General features: G+C 51.2%; 1 protein-coding gene across 8 annotated transcripts in view; it reads left to right on the top strand.

Moving 5' to 3' along the window:
- The window catches only part of LOC138651646 (cyclin-dependent kinase 11B-like), a 74422-nt gene that overhangs the window by 51241 nt on the left and 9389 nt on the right, over positions 1-13792 (top strand). For 7 of the 8 annotated variants that reach the window (XM_069741997.1, XM_069741996.1, XM_069741994.1 and 4 more), the window contains 4 exons: positions 376-441; positions 1162-1352; positions 1439-1529; positions 5113-5234. In XM_069741997.1, the coding sequence (XP_069598098.1) occupies positions 376-441; positions 1162-1352; positions 1439-1529; positions 5113-5234 (470 nt within the window). The remainder of the gene's footprint in view (positions 1-375; positions 442-1161; positions 1353-1438; positions 1530-5112; positions 5235-13792) is intronic. The other variant, XM_069741992.1, reaches the window with a different exon arrangement.

The following is a 13792-nucleotide window of genomic DNA, read 5'->3' as shown; positions in this document are numbered from 1 at the left end:
ACTTAAACATATTTTTCGAGCACGACGAAGACACTCGGTTAGAACTCGAGCATGCTCAGATGACACCTTATCCCAGCACGTTCGCTCCTCACTAATTATAATCAGTCACGTCCGACATTTACGATCAGAGTTCACACCATGATTTCTGGACTGGCCTCAAGCTCTACAGGCTCATACTCACCTAAGGTTGGTCGGTCCAGACATCACGATGTGAACTCAGATTGTGAATGTCGGACGTGTGAATCTGATCTCATCAAAGTAAAGTACATTGACTAATCGTTTTCTGCGTTCACCATCAGATCTTTCCCTGGAAATCTTTTTGCTAAAGAAATTACCGTACATTCATCATATACATAACTAGTGATTATTTTGCAGAAGAAGTGAGCGATGAAGAGATGAGTGAGGAAGAGGATCGAGAGAATGGGAATCACGTTCCTATTGGTAAGAGTCCTATATTGATCTCCTTGTTGTAGTAGATGTGATCGCCCCCATTGGAGGACAATGAAATAAGTGGTTGCATACCCTGTATATCTCCAGTAGTGGGCACATTGGGCAACCAAGGGTTTGGCTGCCCAAATGGTTCCTGTTCAGTGTTTACAGCATGTCGCTGGCAGTGGGGGTGTCTCCGGGTGTCAGACCCTCACGATTTGATATCCTTTAAGGAGCTCTTCTCACTAAACAAATTTCACTTGCCTGAGCTACATTAACCTGGAGAACATCATCTGTCCTCTATTGGTCATCAAAATTGATAATCAATGGGTTTTCTGGTTTTACGGTTCATTTGCTGAATGGCTTGAACTGTTTGAAAATAAATAACAAATCCAGCATTGTTTTTAGCCATGTCGTTCCCTCTGCTGCTCTGCCCCTGACCTTGCTGACATGGCTGCAGCAGAGACATCCTTTCTTCACGTGACCGCTGCAGCTAATCACCGTGCTCAACCATCATGCTGTAGCCATGACATTGTTGCCACGGCCATGTGACCGAGGACCGTCAGGGAGCATCAGTGAAACGCTGGTGGGTTTGGTAGTGGATAATCAACGCTGCATTTATTTGCAAGCGTTTGAACGGTAAAACCAGAGACCCCCTTTAAGAATATGAACCAAATGTTCAGGGAATTATCTGCAGCTTTCTCGGTATCAGAACCTTTCCTTATTTTGTAGTTACAGAGTCCAGATTTGATCATGAGAGTGAGGAGGAAGAAGAGGAGGAGGAGGAGGATGATGAAGAAGAAATTAGGATTGCGAGCCCGCTTTTAAATGTTCAGACAGAAGGTGAATTTGTCCCCAATTCTCCCGTCATGACACCTCTCGAGTTGAAGCAAGAATTGCCTAAATATCTTCCGGCTCTACAGGTAATATGAAGGTCACACGTGCATTAATAACACAGCGTTCTTGGTCTGAAATAATCATTTAACCCATTTTTCCGCTTTTTTTCCAGGGCTGCCGCAGTGTGGAGGAGTTTCAGTGTCTGAATAGAATCGAGGAAGGGACCTATGGAGTTGTGTACAGGGCGAAGGACAAAAAGACAGGTCAGTAAAGCTTTTTTTTTTGTGGTTTTAGAGTTGCAGCATGCTGCTATTAGTCTTGTCCATAAATCGGAACAGACGAGTTCATTCTGCTATTTTTCTTTTACACGTGGACCTAAGTTTCATGTGGAATTTGGCAATGTGCGCTAACTCGTGGTATAAAGTTGGTCTGTGTGCACACAGGAGCACACGGACTAAAAATACCCTCATGGGAAGAACACTCCGACAGTGGAAACGTTGGTCTAAACAGTGTGATATGTATTTGTCAAAGTGGCTCATCCGTATGGCTGTCTTGTCAGAGTTTACCCCAACTTTTAGTTGCTTTACTTTGACCAAGTTTTATGACATCATAGGACGCTCCCTTATATCAGTTCTATGGATAAACAGAGTGGCATGTAAAAGTTTGGGCACCCCTGGTAAGACAGTTTAGCTTAGTTAATCGGCCTCATTGTGTTGGCACATGTATGTAATCGTGTCCTAAAAGTGTGATTTAATCTCTTCTCCAGTGGGGGCACTGTTCTGTTAGTGTAGGCAACGGCTTGTAAGTATTTAGATCGGGAAGGCAGCGTATCCGTATTCATTCACTGGGAGGACACTGTGCTCTCATCTGTGTTTTTCTCGGTCTCTAACTTACGGGACATGGGAACCATAGCTGTTGGCTGCCGGCACCACAGAAGTCTTCTCCTTCTCTGTAGGCTCCGAGCTGTCACAATCCACATTAGTGTCATGTCAGAGGCAGACAGAAATCTGGGATACCAGATCTGGTTGCACCTAGTTTTTTTTTCTCTCTTCAGGCCAGAACACTATGGACTATGTCACAGGTCTCTTCTCCTCTAAGGCGGTCGGTGCTTGCCTTTAACCCCTTTCTGACCTCGGATGGGATAGTACGTCCGAGGTCAGAAGCCCCGCTTTGATGCAGGGCTCCGGCGGTGAGCCCGCATCAAAGCCGGGACATGTCAGCTGTTTTGAACAGCTGACATGTGCCCGTAATAGGCGCGGGCAGAATCGCGATTTGCCCGCACCTATTAACTAGTTAAATGCCGCTGTCAAACGCAGACAGCAGCAATTAACTACCGCTTCCTGCCGGGCGGCCGGAAATGACGTCATCGCCGACCCCCGTCACATGATCGGGGGTCGGCGATGCATCAGGATGGTAACCATAGAGGTCCTAGAGACCTCAATGGTTACTGTTCGCCGGTAGCTGTGAGCGCCACCCTGTGGTCGGCGCTCACAGCACACCTCCATTTCTGCTACATAGCAGCGATCAGCAGATCGCTGCTATGTAGCAGAGGCGATCGAGTTGTGCCTGCTTCTAGCCTCCCATAGAGGCTATTGAAGCATGGCAAAAGTAAAAAAAAAAAGTTAAAAAAATGTGAAAAAAAATAAAAAAAATATAAAAGTTTAAATCACCCCCTTTTGCCCCAATCAAAATAAATCAATAAAAAAATCAAATCTACACATATTTGGTATCGCCACTCTCAGAATCGCCCGATCTATCAATTAAAAAAAAGCATTAACCTGATCGCTAAACAGCGTAGCGAGAAAAAAATTAGAAACGCCAGAATTACGTTTTTTAGGTCGCCGCGACATTGCATTAAAATGCAATAATGGGCGATCAAAAGAACGTATCTGCACCAAAATGCTATCATTAAAAACGTCATCTCGGCACGCAAAAAATAAGCCCTCACCCGACCCCAGATCATGAAAAATGGAGACGCTACGGGTATCGGAAAATGGCGCAATTTTTTTTTTTTTTTTTTTAGCAAAGTTTGGAATTTTTTTTCACCACTTAGATAAATAATAACCTAGTCATGTTAGGTGTCTATGAACTCGTACTGACCTGGAGAATCATAATGGCAGGTCAGTTTTAGCATTTAGTGAACCTAGCAAAAAAGCCAAACAAAAAACAAGTGTGAGATTGCACTTTTTTTGCAATTTCACCGCACTTGGAATTTTTTTCCCGTTTTCTAGTACATGACATGCTAAAACCAATGATGTCGTTCAAAAGTACAACTCGTCCCGCAAAAAATAAGCCCTCACATGGCCAAATTGACGAAAAAAATAAAAAAGTTATGGCTCTGGGAAGGAGGGGAGTGAAAAACGAACACGGAAAAACGAAAAATCCCAAGGTCATGAAGGGGTTAATTACTGACCAGTCCTCCAAATTAAGAGACATGGCTGACCGTCTAATGCAGCTGGTCAGTGACTGCTTGCAGGTAAAGGAAACCTACATCTTCTCTCTGGCAGAAGGCGACTCCCTTAAGAAAGCCAAACGCACCATGAAGAACTTCTGTAACAACTCTGAGCTGGACAAAATTCTGACCAGGGAGTGAAAGAACCTGGACAAACGCTTTCATGGACCTCAGCACTTGGATATGCTCTAGCCTTTATTCTCTAGCCTTTGGGGCTTCTTTCCCCAAGGTAGCCACGTTGGTCTTGGTTATCTAAGTTTACCCCCTTGCTATTTGCAGGTGCTAGATCTCTAAAGGATCTGACTGATGGGCACTTAAGGTACCTTCACACTCAGCGACGCTGCAGCGATACCGACAACGATGTCGATCGCTGCAGCGTCGCTGTTTGGTCGCTGGAGAGCTGTCACACAGACAGCTCTCCAGCGACCAACGATCCCGAAGTCCCCGGTAACCAGGGTAAACATCGGGTTACTAAGCGCAGGGCCACGCTTAGTAACCCGATGTTTAACTGGTTACCAGCGTAAAAGTAAAAAAAACAAACACTACATACTTACCTACCGCTGTCTGTCCCCGGCGCTCTGCTTCTCTGCACTCCTCCTGCACTGGCTGTGAGCACAGCGGCTGGAAAGCAGAGCGGTGACATCACCGCTCTGCTTTCCGGCTGACCGACGCTCACAGCCAGTGAAGGAGGAGTGCAGAGAAGCAGAGCGCCGGTAGGTAAGTATGTAGTGTTTGTTTTTTTTACTTTTACGCTGGTAACCAGGGTAAACATCGGGTTACTAAGCGCGGCCCTGCGCTTAGTAACCCGATGTTTACCCTGGTTACCAGTGAAGACATCGCTGGATCGGTGTCACACACGCCGATCCAGCGATGTCTGCAGGAAGTCCAGCGACGAAACAAAGTTCTGGACTTTCCTCAGCGACCAACGATCTCCCAGCAGGGGCCTGATCGTTGGTCGCTGTCACACATAACGATTTCCTTAACGATATCGTTGCAACGTCACATAAAGCAACGATATCATTAACGATATCGTTATGTGTGAAGGTACCTTAAGAGTCTGGGTAAGTCTTACTATCCAGGCTGTGGGTTCTTGACCTGTTTTTGGTGTAGCCAGCAGAGGGGAAGATGACATTTTGGGCTATCTTCATGTCAGTAGCCATGTTTTTTGTGTTCCCCAGTGAAGTGCCCGAAAACAGAACCAGTACGTACGCCACCCCTTACAATGATCGGATACGCCGCCTTTCTGACCTAAAGATACTGAATGTTTTTCGAACAGTGCTCCCGGTGGACAAGATATGAAATCTCAGTTTTCTGACACGGACATTTTACACAGATGCTAAAAGTCCTTTTTTTTTTTTTTCCTTTTTGTTTTCTTTTTTTTTTCTATTGTCTAGATGAAATTGTTGCCCTTAAAAGATTAAAAATGGAAAAAGAGAAGGAAGGATTCCCTATAACTTCCCTCCGGGAGATCAATACCATATTAAAAGCCCAGCATGAGAATATTGTCAGGGTGCGGGTAAGCATCAGAAACAGCACTGCTGAAGAATCCATGGTAGTCAATGTCAGACTACAGGAATGGTTTGGTGGTTTTCAGCTTGCTATTTTTATTTCCTCTCCCTTGCCCACATTTTAATCATAGATATTGTTCTCTAGTCTCGCCATTTCCTGAGACAGCTGGAATGAAATGTACCAGAATGTAATGAGTGGGTTTGGTTTTGTGGTGACCCTGTCACATATACATGAACGCTTCACCGCTTATCCCTAAGCTACATTTAGCTAAAAGGTTATATTTTAGCCCTTGATAGACTTTTATAGTGCAACTGCTGGCATGGTCCCTCAGCCCGAAAACATAGACGTGGTCACCTAACGTCCTTCTCCATAAAAATCAATGAGGCATTTGGCAAATGGGCTATATGGTTTGCCTGCTACTATGGACGAGGGGTCCGTGCTTCCAGGGACAAGGCGTCCTCACTCCCAGGGACGAGGCGTCCGCGCACCCAGGGACGAGGCGTCCGCGCACCCAGGGACGAGGTGTCCGCGCTCCCAGGGACGAGGCGTCCGCGCACCCAGGAACGAGGCGTCCGCGCACCCAGGGACGAGGCGTCCGCGCACCCAGGGACGAGGCGTCCGTGCTCCCAGGGATGAGGCATCCGCGCTCCCATGGACTAAGCGTCCGCTCTCCCAGGGACTAAGCGTCCGTGCTCCCAGGGACGAGGCGTCCGCGCTCCCAGGGACTAAGCGTTCGCGCTCCCAGGGACTAAGACTAAGAGTCCGCGCTCCCAGGGACTAAGACTAAGCGTCCACGCTCCCAGGGACGAGGCGTCCACGCTCCCAGGGACGAGGCGTCTGCGCTCCCAGGGACGAGGCGTCTGCGCTCCCAGGGACGAGGCGTCTGCGCTCCCAGGGACGAGGCGTCCGCGCTCCCAGGGACGAGGCGTCTGCGCTCCCAGGGACGAGGCGTCTGCGCTCCCAGGGACGAGGCGTCTGCGCTCCCAGGGACGAGGCGTCCGCGCTCCCAGGGACGAGGCGTCCGCGCTCCCAGGGACGAAGCGTCCGCGCTCCCATTGATGAGGCGTCCGCGCTCTCAGGGACGAGGCGTCCGTTCTCCCAGGGACGAAGCTTCCGCGCTCCCATTGACGAGGCCTCCGCGCTCCCATTGACGAGGCCTCCGCGCTCCTATTGATTAGGCCTCCGCGCTCCTATTGATTAGGCCTCCGCGCTCCCATTGACGAGGCCTCCGCGCTCCCATTGACGAGGCCTCCGCGCTCCCATTGACGAAGCCTCCGCGCTCCCATTGACGAGGCCTCCGCGCTCCCATTGTCGAGGCCTCCGCGCTCCCATTGACGAGGCCTCCGCGCTCCCATTGACGAGGCCTCCGCGCTCCCATTGACGAGGCCTCCGCGCTCCTATTGATTAGGCCTCCGCGCTCCCATTGACGAGGCCTCCGCGCTCCCATTGACGAGGCCTCCGCGCTCCCATTGACGAGGCCTCCGCGCTCCTATTGATTAGGCCTCCGCGCTCCCATTGACGAGGCCTCCGCGCTCCCATTGACGAGGCCTCCGCGCTCCCATTGACGAGGCTTCCGCGCTCCCATTGACGAGGCCTCCGCGCTCCTATTGATTAGGCCTCCGCGCTCCCATTGACGAGGCCTCCGCGCTCCCATTGACGAGGCCTCCGCGCTCCCATTGACGAGGCCTCCGCGCTCCCATTGACGAGGCCTCCGCGCTCCCATTGACGAGGCCTCCGCGCTCCCATTGACGAGGCCTCCGCGCTCCCATTGACGAGGCCTCCGCGCTCCTATTGACGAGGCTTCCGCGCTCCCATTGACGAGGCCTCCGCGCTCCCATTGACGAGGCCTCCGCGTTCCCATTGACGAGGCCTCCGCGCTCCCATTGACGAGGCCTCCAGGGAACAGTAGGAGACTAGTTGGTAGATCTCAACTGTTTCGATTTTTTTGCCAAACATAGTATAAAGATTGGTTGTGGAGAAACCATTTTAGGAAAGACAAATTGCGCTTAACTCTCCCTCCTTGGGTGCCTCACTGAGCCTCCACTTCTGCTGTTACTGCCTGCAGCTCTGACAGCACTGCAGCTAATCGGCGAGTTCATTGGCTCTTCCAGAGTTGACAACATGAGCCGCTGAGTTTGGTGATTGGTTGCAGCTGTCAGCGCTGCAGACAATGACAGACACCAGGAGCATCAGCAGAGACTCAGCCCTGGAACCAGGGGAGGGTGAGTAAGAACAGTGTTTTGGTTTCTGCAGCTGAGTTATACAGGGGTTTCGCGAGACCAGAAGATGACTCCTTTAATATTCTCTTTCTCGGGACACACGACTTTGGTTTCTCGCCAGATACAATCCTTCTGCAGCCGACGAGCTAATCCAGTTTTAACTTAGTCAGTCGGAGGTAGAATTGGTACTGTATGTGTTTTTTATTGTTCCCTTAGGCTGGGGTTACAGGCTCGATCATCGGCGAAACCTCAGCAGCAATGTACTATTCAGAGATCTAGCTAGAAAATGTTAACTTTCTCTGTCGCCTCATTGGGGGACACAGGACCATGGGTGTTATGCTGCTGTCCACTAGGAGGCGACACTATGTATAATCTGAAAAAGATTAACCGTGGCTCCTCCTCTGCAGTATACACCCCTGGACGGCGTCGGCCTTCTCCAGTTTTTGCTTCGTGTCGCATAGGAGGCACACCTAAGATTTTTTACTCAGTTTTTTCCGACGGATTACAGATGAAGAAAAGTGGGTCCTGTGAGACTCCCGGCATGGCTCCTTCCTCGGCCCCCTATTACGGGGTGCCCGGTTGAAGTCGAGATGGCTTTCTCCCCATGTCGCTCCTTCCCCAGTCCCTTGTGTACTGGTTCGAAGTCGAGACCCCCCCTCCTTCCCCAATTCCTTTTGGTTTCTGGGTTGAGGTTGAGGCGAGGATAAAGCCCCCTGATGGTGACAGCAGCACCCTCCCTATTCCCCCTCTGGGGGCATTAGGTTGAGACGCCTCAGGTAGGGCCTGTATAGGCAGCACTCTGCAGCTCCCAGCAATGGGCAAGCACACTGCGCCTGCATCCAGGGACCCCAGCCCAGCTGCAGGCTCCTGTCGGGGCCGGGGGGAGTGCAGGCAGGAATGGCACAATAGAGACACAGGGCTCCCTGCGCCCTGTATCTGCGGCAGCACCAGCTCTATACTTCTTCAGGGGGACCCCTCACAGGCCCCCTTTCCGCTTATAGCCCCACCGCTATCCTGCTTTTAAATCCGGGGGGGGGGGGGTTTGTCCGGTACAGATCCGACCCCCCCGGACTTCCGCGCCGGCCTGGAGCCTTTCTGGGCATCAGGCATCTAATTTAGGTCTCGGCCTAGCGGAAACCGCCGCCTCCTCTCTTCCCCCCAGATGACAAATATGACACTCTACAGTGTCATAGAGGGGGCGGATTGAGACAGAAAGGGCGCATTTTTACACAGCTTTGCCGCCTTTTTTTCTGCTCTCTGTCCCCCTTCTCCCCCTGCCTCTCCTCCTTGGCAGCCATTTCTACTGCAGCAAGGATTAACCCTGCATCTCCCGGTCAGCAGGACCAGGCCGGCCAGTCTCCGGGGGGCACAGGACTGTGGTTCTTCGGCGCTGGACCTAGTGGCAAACTGGTGGGGTATGATCACAGCTGGGTTGTTTTACTCGGCTGTGAATCCATATTCCCTATAAGGCTCTCCTATAGGGTCCTTTGCATAGCTACCCCTGTAAGGTCCCCTGCAGCCAGCCCTTCTGCACTCTGTGCACTATGCTGGGCTCACGGTCCAGGAGAACCAGGCAGGACTGCTATTATGCATTCTGCACAGCCTGCGGGACCGCTCTCCCCAGCGGCAGCATGTACCCGCATTGCCAGGACTGCATCCAGACTACTGCGTCAGAGCCCCAAGAAGCCCCTGCCAATGCCTCGGTGTCTAATGCCACGCCAGAATGGGTCACTCAGAGGTCGCAATCTATGACGGTCTATAGATAACAAACCTCCACATTGCTTCAGGCTCTGCAGCGTCATGCCTCGGCTATGACCGTAACCCAGCAAAGGGAGATCTTGACTCAGGAACAGAACGACCTGGCACATCCACTTCTAGGTCAGGACGCAAGCGGACCCACAGGTCAAGTCCATCTGCGTCATCCTATAGCACGGTCATTCCCTTCTAGGGAGAGACACCGTAGTTCCAGGTTATCTAGACCGTCCCCTTCCAGGGGCAGACAATGCAGATCTCCGCAGTCCCTGACCAGTGAAAGCCTCCTCATCAGCTCACCCAGCAGGGGACGCCTCAGTGATACACTGGATTCGGAAGGCATCTGTGACTCCGACTCAGACAGGGAAGCGGAGGGGTCCCTGATCCCAATCCCCCCTAGCAATACAGCGCTAATCAAGGACATAATCTCCCCATCCATCGGGTGCTGGACATTTCTAATCTGCCACCAGAGGCCCCAAGATCTCCTTTGAAAGACCTTTGAAGCCGCCTAAGGTTTTATCTAACCACCCAGAGTTTAAAGCGATACTTAAAAAGCGGCTCTCACAGCCTGAGAAAAAATTCGCTAATCGCAAATATCTGGAGGCAAAGTACCTTTTCCCACACCAAGGAATGGACAGATCCATCCGAAGTGGACCCCCCAGTCTCCAGACTAGCAGCACAGACCCTCTTTTCACTGCCAGATAGCTCAACCCTCAGGGATGCAGCAGACCAGCAGGTAGAACGCATGGCTCGTTCAATTTTTCGAGGCAGCAGGGGCCTCCCTTGCTCCCGCGTTCGCTTCTGTTTGGGCTGCCAAGGCCATCCTGGCTTGGGCCAAAAATTTACAAGCTGGCCTCCAAGCATCTGCTCCTGAGCTGTCGGACCAAGCGGTTCAAATAGCAGTTGTAGCAGATTACATGCTTCATACAGCTCAGGATTCAGCAAGGGGCGTAGCGGGGATAACATCAAACGCCATCACGACTCGGCGTATCCTCTGGCTGCGGAATGGAAAGTGGACGCAGCCTCAAAGAAGTCCCTCACGCACCTCCCGTATCTCAGTGGGTGACCTTTTCGGTGAAAAGTTGGACACAATGATATCCAACGCCACCGTGGGTAGGAGTACTTCTCTCCCTCAACTGAAACCTAGACGCACTTACAAGAAGTGCAACAAACCCGATTCCGATCCCTTCGGAATTCCTCGGGCTGGTCCGTCTCGCGTCCAGCATGTAACCGTTCCCCACGCAGGGACAACTCACGGTCGACGCAAAGGTCAGACAAGACCTAGCAGTTAAAAGCAGGCCAGTCAAAGCCCAAAGGAGGAAAACCTCAGACCTTTTCCTCCTCATGACTCACGGACCCCGCCCATAGGCGACTTTGCTTTTTTAACAAGTCTGGATGCCTACTACAGAAGACAGGGGGTCGGGGAACTAGTGTCTTCCGGATACAAGATAGCGTTCAAATTCCACCGAACTGATTCTTCCTCTCGGCTCCCCCAAAACCGTCAGCCAAGGCTCGTGCCTTCCACCAAGCGGTTTCCTCGCTTCTTCAAGCAGGAGTCATAGTACCGGTCCTCACGGCCGAGCATTTCCGAGGGTTCTACTCCAATCTATTCGTAGTCGTAGCTCAGCGTCTCAATCACAAACGACACTCTGAGTCGCATGGGCTGGTTAGTCAACCTACAAAGGTCATCACCAACCCTGAGTCTGTCACTGACCTTCCTGGGAATGCTAGACAACACCTCCAGGGGTCTAGGGCCCTTTCCCAGGGACAAGGCACTGGCTCTCTGCCTAGTGGTTCGCATCCTCCTCCGCAAACCCCCTCGATCTCTCCGGTTTGCCATGAGAGTCCTCGGCAGGATGGGGGCAGCAATAGAAGCGGTCCCATTTGGCCCAGTTTCACCTCAGGCCTCTCCAACTAGCCATTCTCAAGTCCTGGGACAGGAATCCTGTTTCCTCTCGACAGGGAATTCCAGCTAATGTCGTCAACCAGGAGGTCCCTGCACTGGTTGCTCAAGCCAACCTCGCTAGCAAAGGGGAAATCCTTTCTCACATGTCAATGGAAGGTTCTGACCACCGATGCGAGCCTGACGGGTTGGGGGTGCAGTGCACCTACACCACAGGGAAAGTGGTCCCCAGTGGAAGTGACATACTCCTGGCATTGAGGGCCTTCCATCACTTAATGGCAGCCTCTCACATCAGAATACAATCGGACAATGCCACGACTGTGGCATATGTGAATCACCAAAGGGGGACCCGCAGTACCCAGGCGATGCGAGAAGTGTCGCACATGCTCCACTAGGTGGAGGACACAGGCTCGGTTTTCTCGGCGGTCCACATTCCGGATGTGGACAACTGGGAAGCAGTCTTCCTCAGGCGACAAGGAATAGATTCGGGAGAGTGGTCTCTTCATCCCGAAATTTTTTGCCAGATCTGACACCGCTGGGGGACCCCAGATGTGGACCTAATGGCATCCCACTTCAATGCCAAGGTCTCCAACTAGAACACACGATCCGCGGTCGCTCAGAGCAGACGCTCTGGTTCAGGACTGGACCCAGTTCCAGCTTCTGTACATTTTTCCACCTCTCCCCCTGTTATCCACAGTGGTGAGAAAAATCAAGCAAGATAGAGTTCCAACCATCTTAATCGCACCGGTCTGGCCCAGACGTACACGGTACGCTGACGTCGTACAACTTTCAGCAGACGTCCCCGGCGCCTACCGGACCGCCCGGATCTTCTATCACAAGGCCCGTTCTACCACCAGAACTCAGGGGCTCTCAATTTGACGGTGTGGCCCTTGAAACCTAGGTTCTAACCCAGGCAGGGCTCTCGACGGACTTCATTAGGACCATGATCAGGGCACGGAAGCCAGCCTCTGCCAAGATCCATGACCGTGCTTGGAAAGTTCTCTTTACCTTGTGCAAATCTCGCGGCCAGACTCCATTCCCTTCTTCCCTCCCCGAACTACCTGTTTTTTTTCTCCAATCGGGTCTGGAGGCCAGGCTGTCCCTGGGCTCGCCTAAGAGCCAGGTGTCAGCCCTCTCAGCGCCTTTTTTGAAAGGCGCATTGCTACCAAGCTGCGAGTAAGGACTTTTCTTCAGGGGTTTTCCTCGATTGTTTCCCCCCTACAGACGACCACTAGAAACGTGGGACCTCAACCTGGTCCTGACAACATTGCAGGAAGAACCCTTCGAACCCCTTAAGGAGGTCTTACTCCGCCTTCTTTCCCGGAAGGTGTTTTTTTTCCTGGTGGCAATCACCTCGCTACGCAGTGTGTTGTGAATTCTGTTGTCGAACTCCCTCCTGTGGTCGTGAATGGTACTTCGGCGAGTTCTGTCTATGGGCTCCCTCTGGTGGCTGCGAGTGAAGCGGCTGCTTCTGAGGTTCCTTACACAGGTGACGTGGTTTATCCTTTGGTTGGCTGCTCTATTTAACTCCTCTCAGATCGTTACTCCATGCCAGCTGTCAATGTTTTTGCATTGGTTCAGTTCGCTCCTGGATCTCTCTGGTGACCTGCCTTCTCCTGCAGAAGCTAAGTTCCTGATAGTCATTATTTGTTCACTGTTTTCTTGTCCAGCTGGTTTTCATGATTTTGTCTTGCTAGCTGGAAGCTCTGGGATGCAGAGTGGCCCCTCCGCACCGTGAGTCGGTGCGGTGGTCTTTTTTGCACACTCTGCGTGGTCTTTTGTAGGTTTTTGTGCTGATCGCAAAGTTACCTTTCCTATCCTCTGTCTATTTAGTAAGTCTGGCCTCCCTTTGCTGAAACCTGTTTCATTTCTGCGTTTGTGACTTTCATCTTTACTCACAGTCAATATATGTGGGGGGCTTCCTTTACCTTTGGGGAATTTCTCTGAGGCAAGGTAGGCTGTATTTTCTATCTCTAGGGCTAGATAGTTCTTAGGCTGTGACGAGGCGCCTACGTCTGGTCAGGAGCGCTCCACGGCTATTTCTAGAGTGTGTCATAGGATTAGGGCTTGCGGTCAGCAGAGCTCCCACATCCCAGAGCTCATCCTGTATGCGGTTTAACTATCAGGTCATTCCGGGCGCTCCTAACCACCAGGTCATAACAGTACAGCTGGCCCAAAGTATTAATGCATCTCAATAGAGGGATAAGAGAACTTCTGAGACCATTTTTTTTTCTTTGCACTGTGTTTTGTCTTTCTTTTCCCCTAGACCTTTGGGTGGTTCAGGACACAGGTGTAGATATGGACATTCAAGGTCTGTCCTCTTGTATGGATCATCTCTCTGCAAGGGTACAAAACATTCAAGATTTTATGGTTCAGAATCCTATGTTAGAGCCTAAAATTCCTATTCCTGACTTATTTTCTGGGGATAGATCTAGGTTCTTGAATTTCAAAAATAATTGTAAACTGTTTCTAGCTTTGAAACCCCGCTCCTCTGGTGACCCCGTTCAACAGGTAAAAATCATTATTTCTTTGTTGCGTGGTGACCCTCAAGACTGGGCATTTTCCCTTGCGCCAGGAGATCCGGCATTGCGTGATGTTGATGCGTTTTTTCAGGCGCTTGGATTGCTTTATGATGAACCAAATTCAGTGGATCAGGCAGATAAAATCTTGCTGGCTTTGTGTCAGGGTCAG

This window comes from Ranitomeya imitator, chromosome 10 (genome assembly GCF_032444005.1).
Source record: "Ranitomeya imitator isolate aRanImi1 chromosome 10, aRanImi1.pri, whole genome shotgun sequence".
Lineage (NCBI taxonomy): Eukaryota > Metazoa > Chordata > Amphibia > Anura > Dendrobatidae > Ranitomeya > Ranitomeya imitator.
This window is presented reverse-complemented; position numbering and strand designations above follow the sequence as displayed.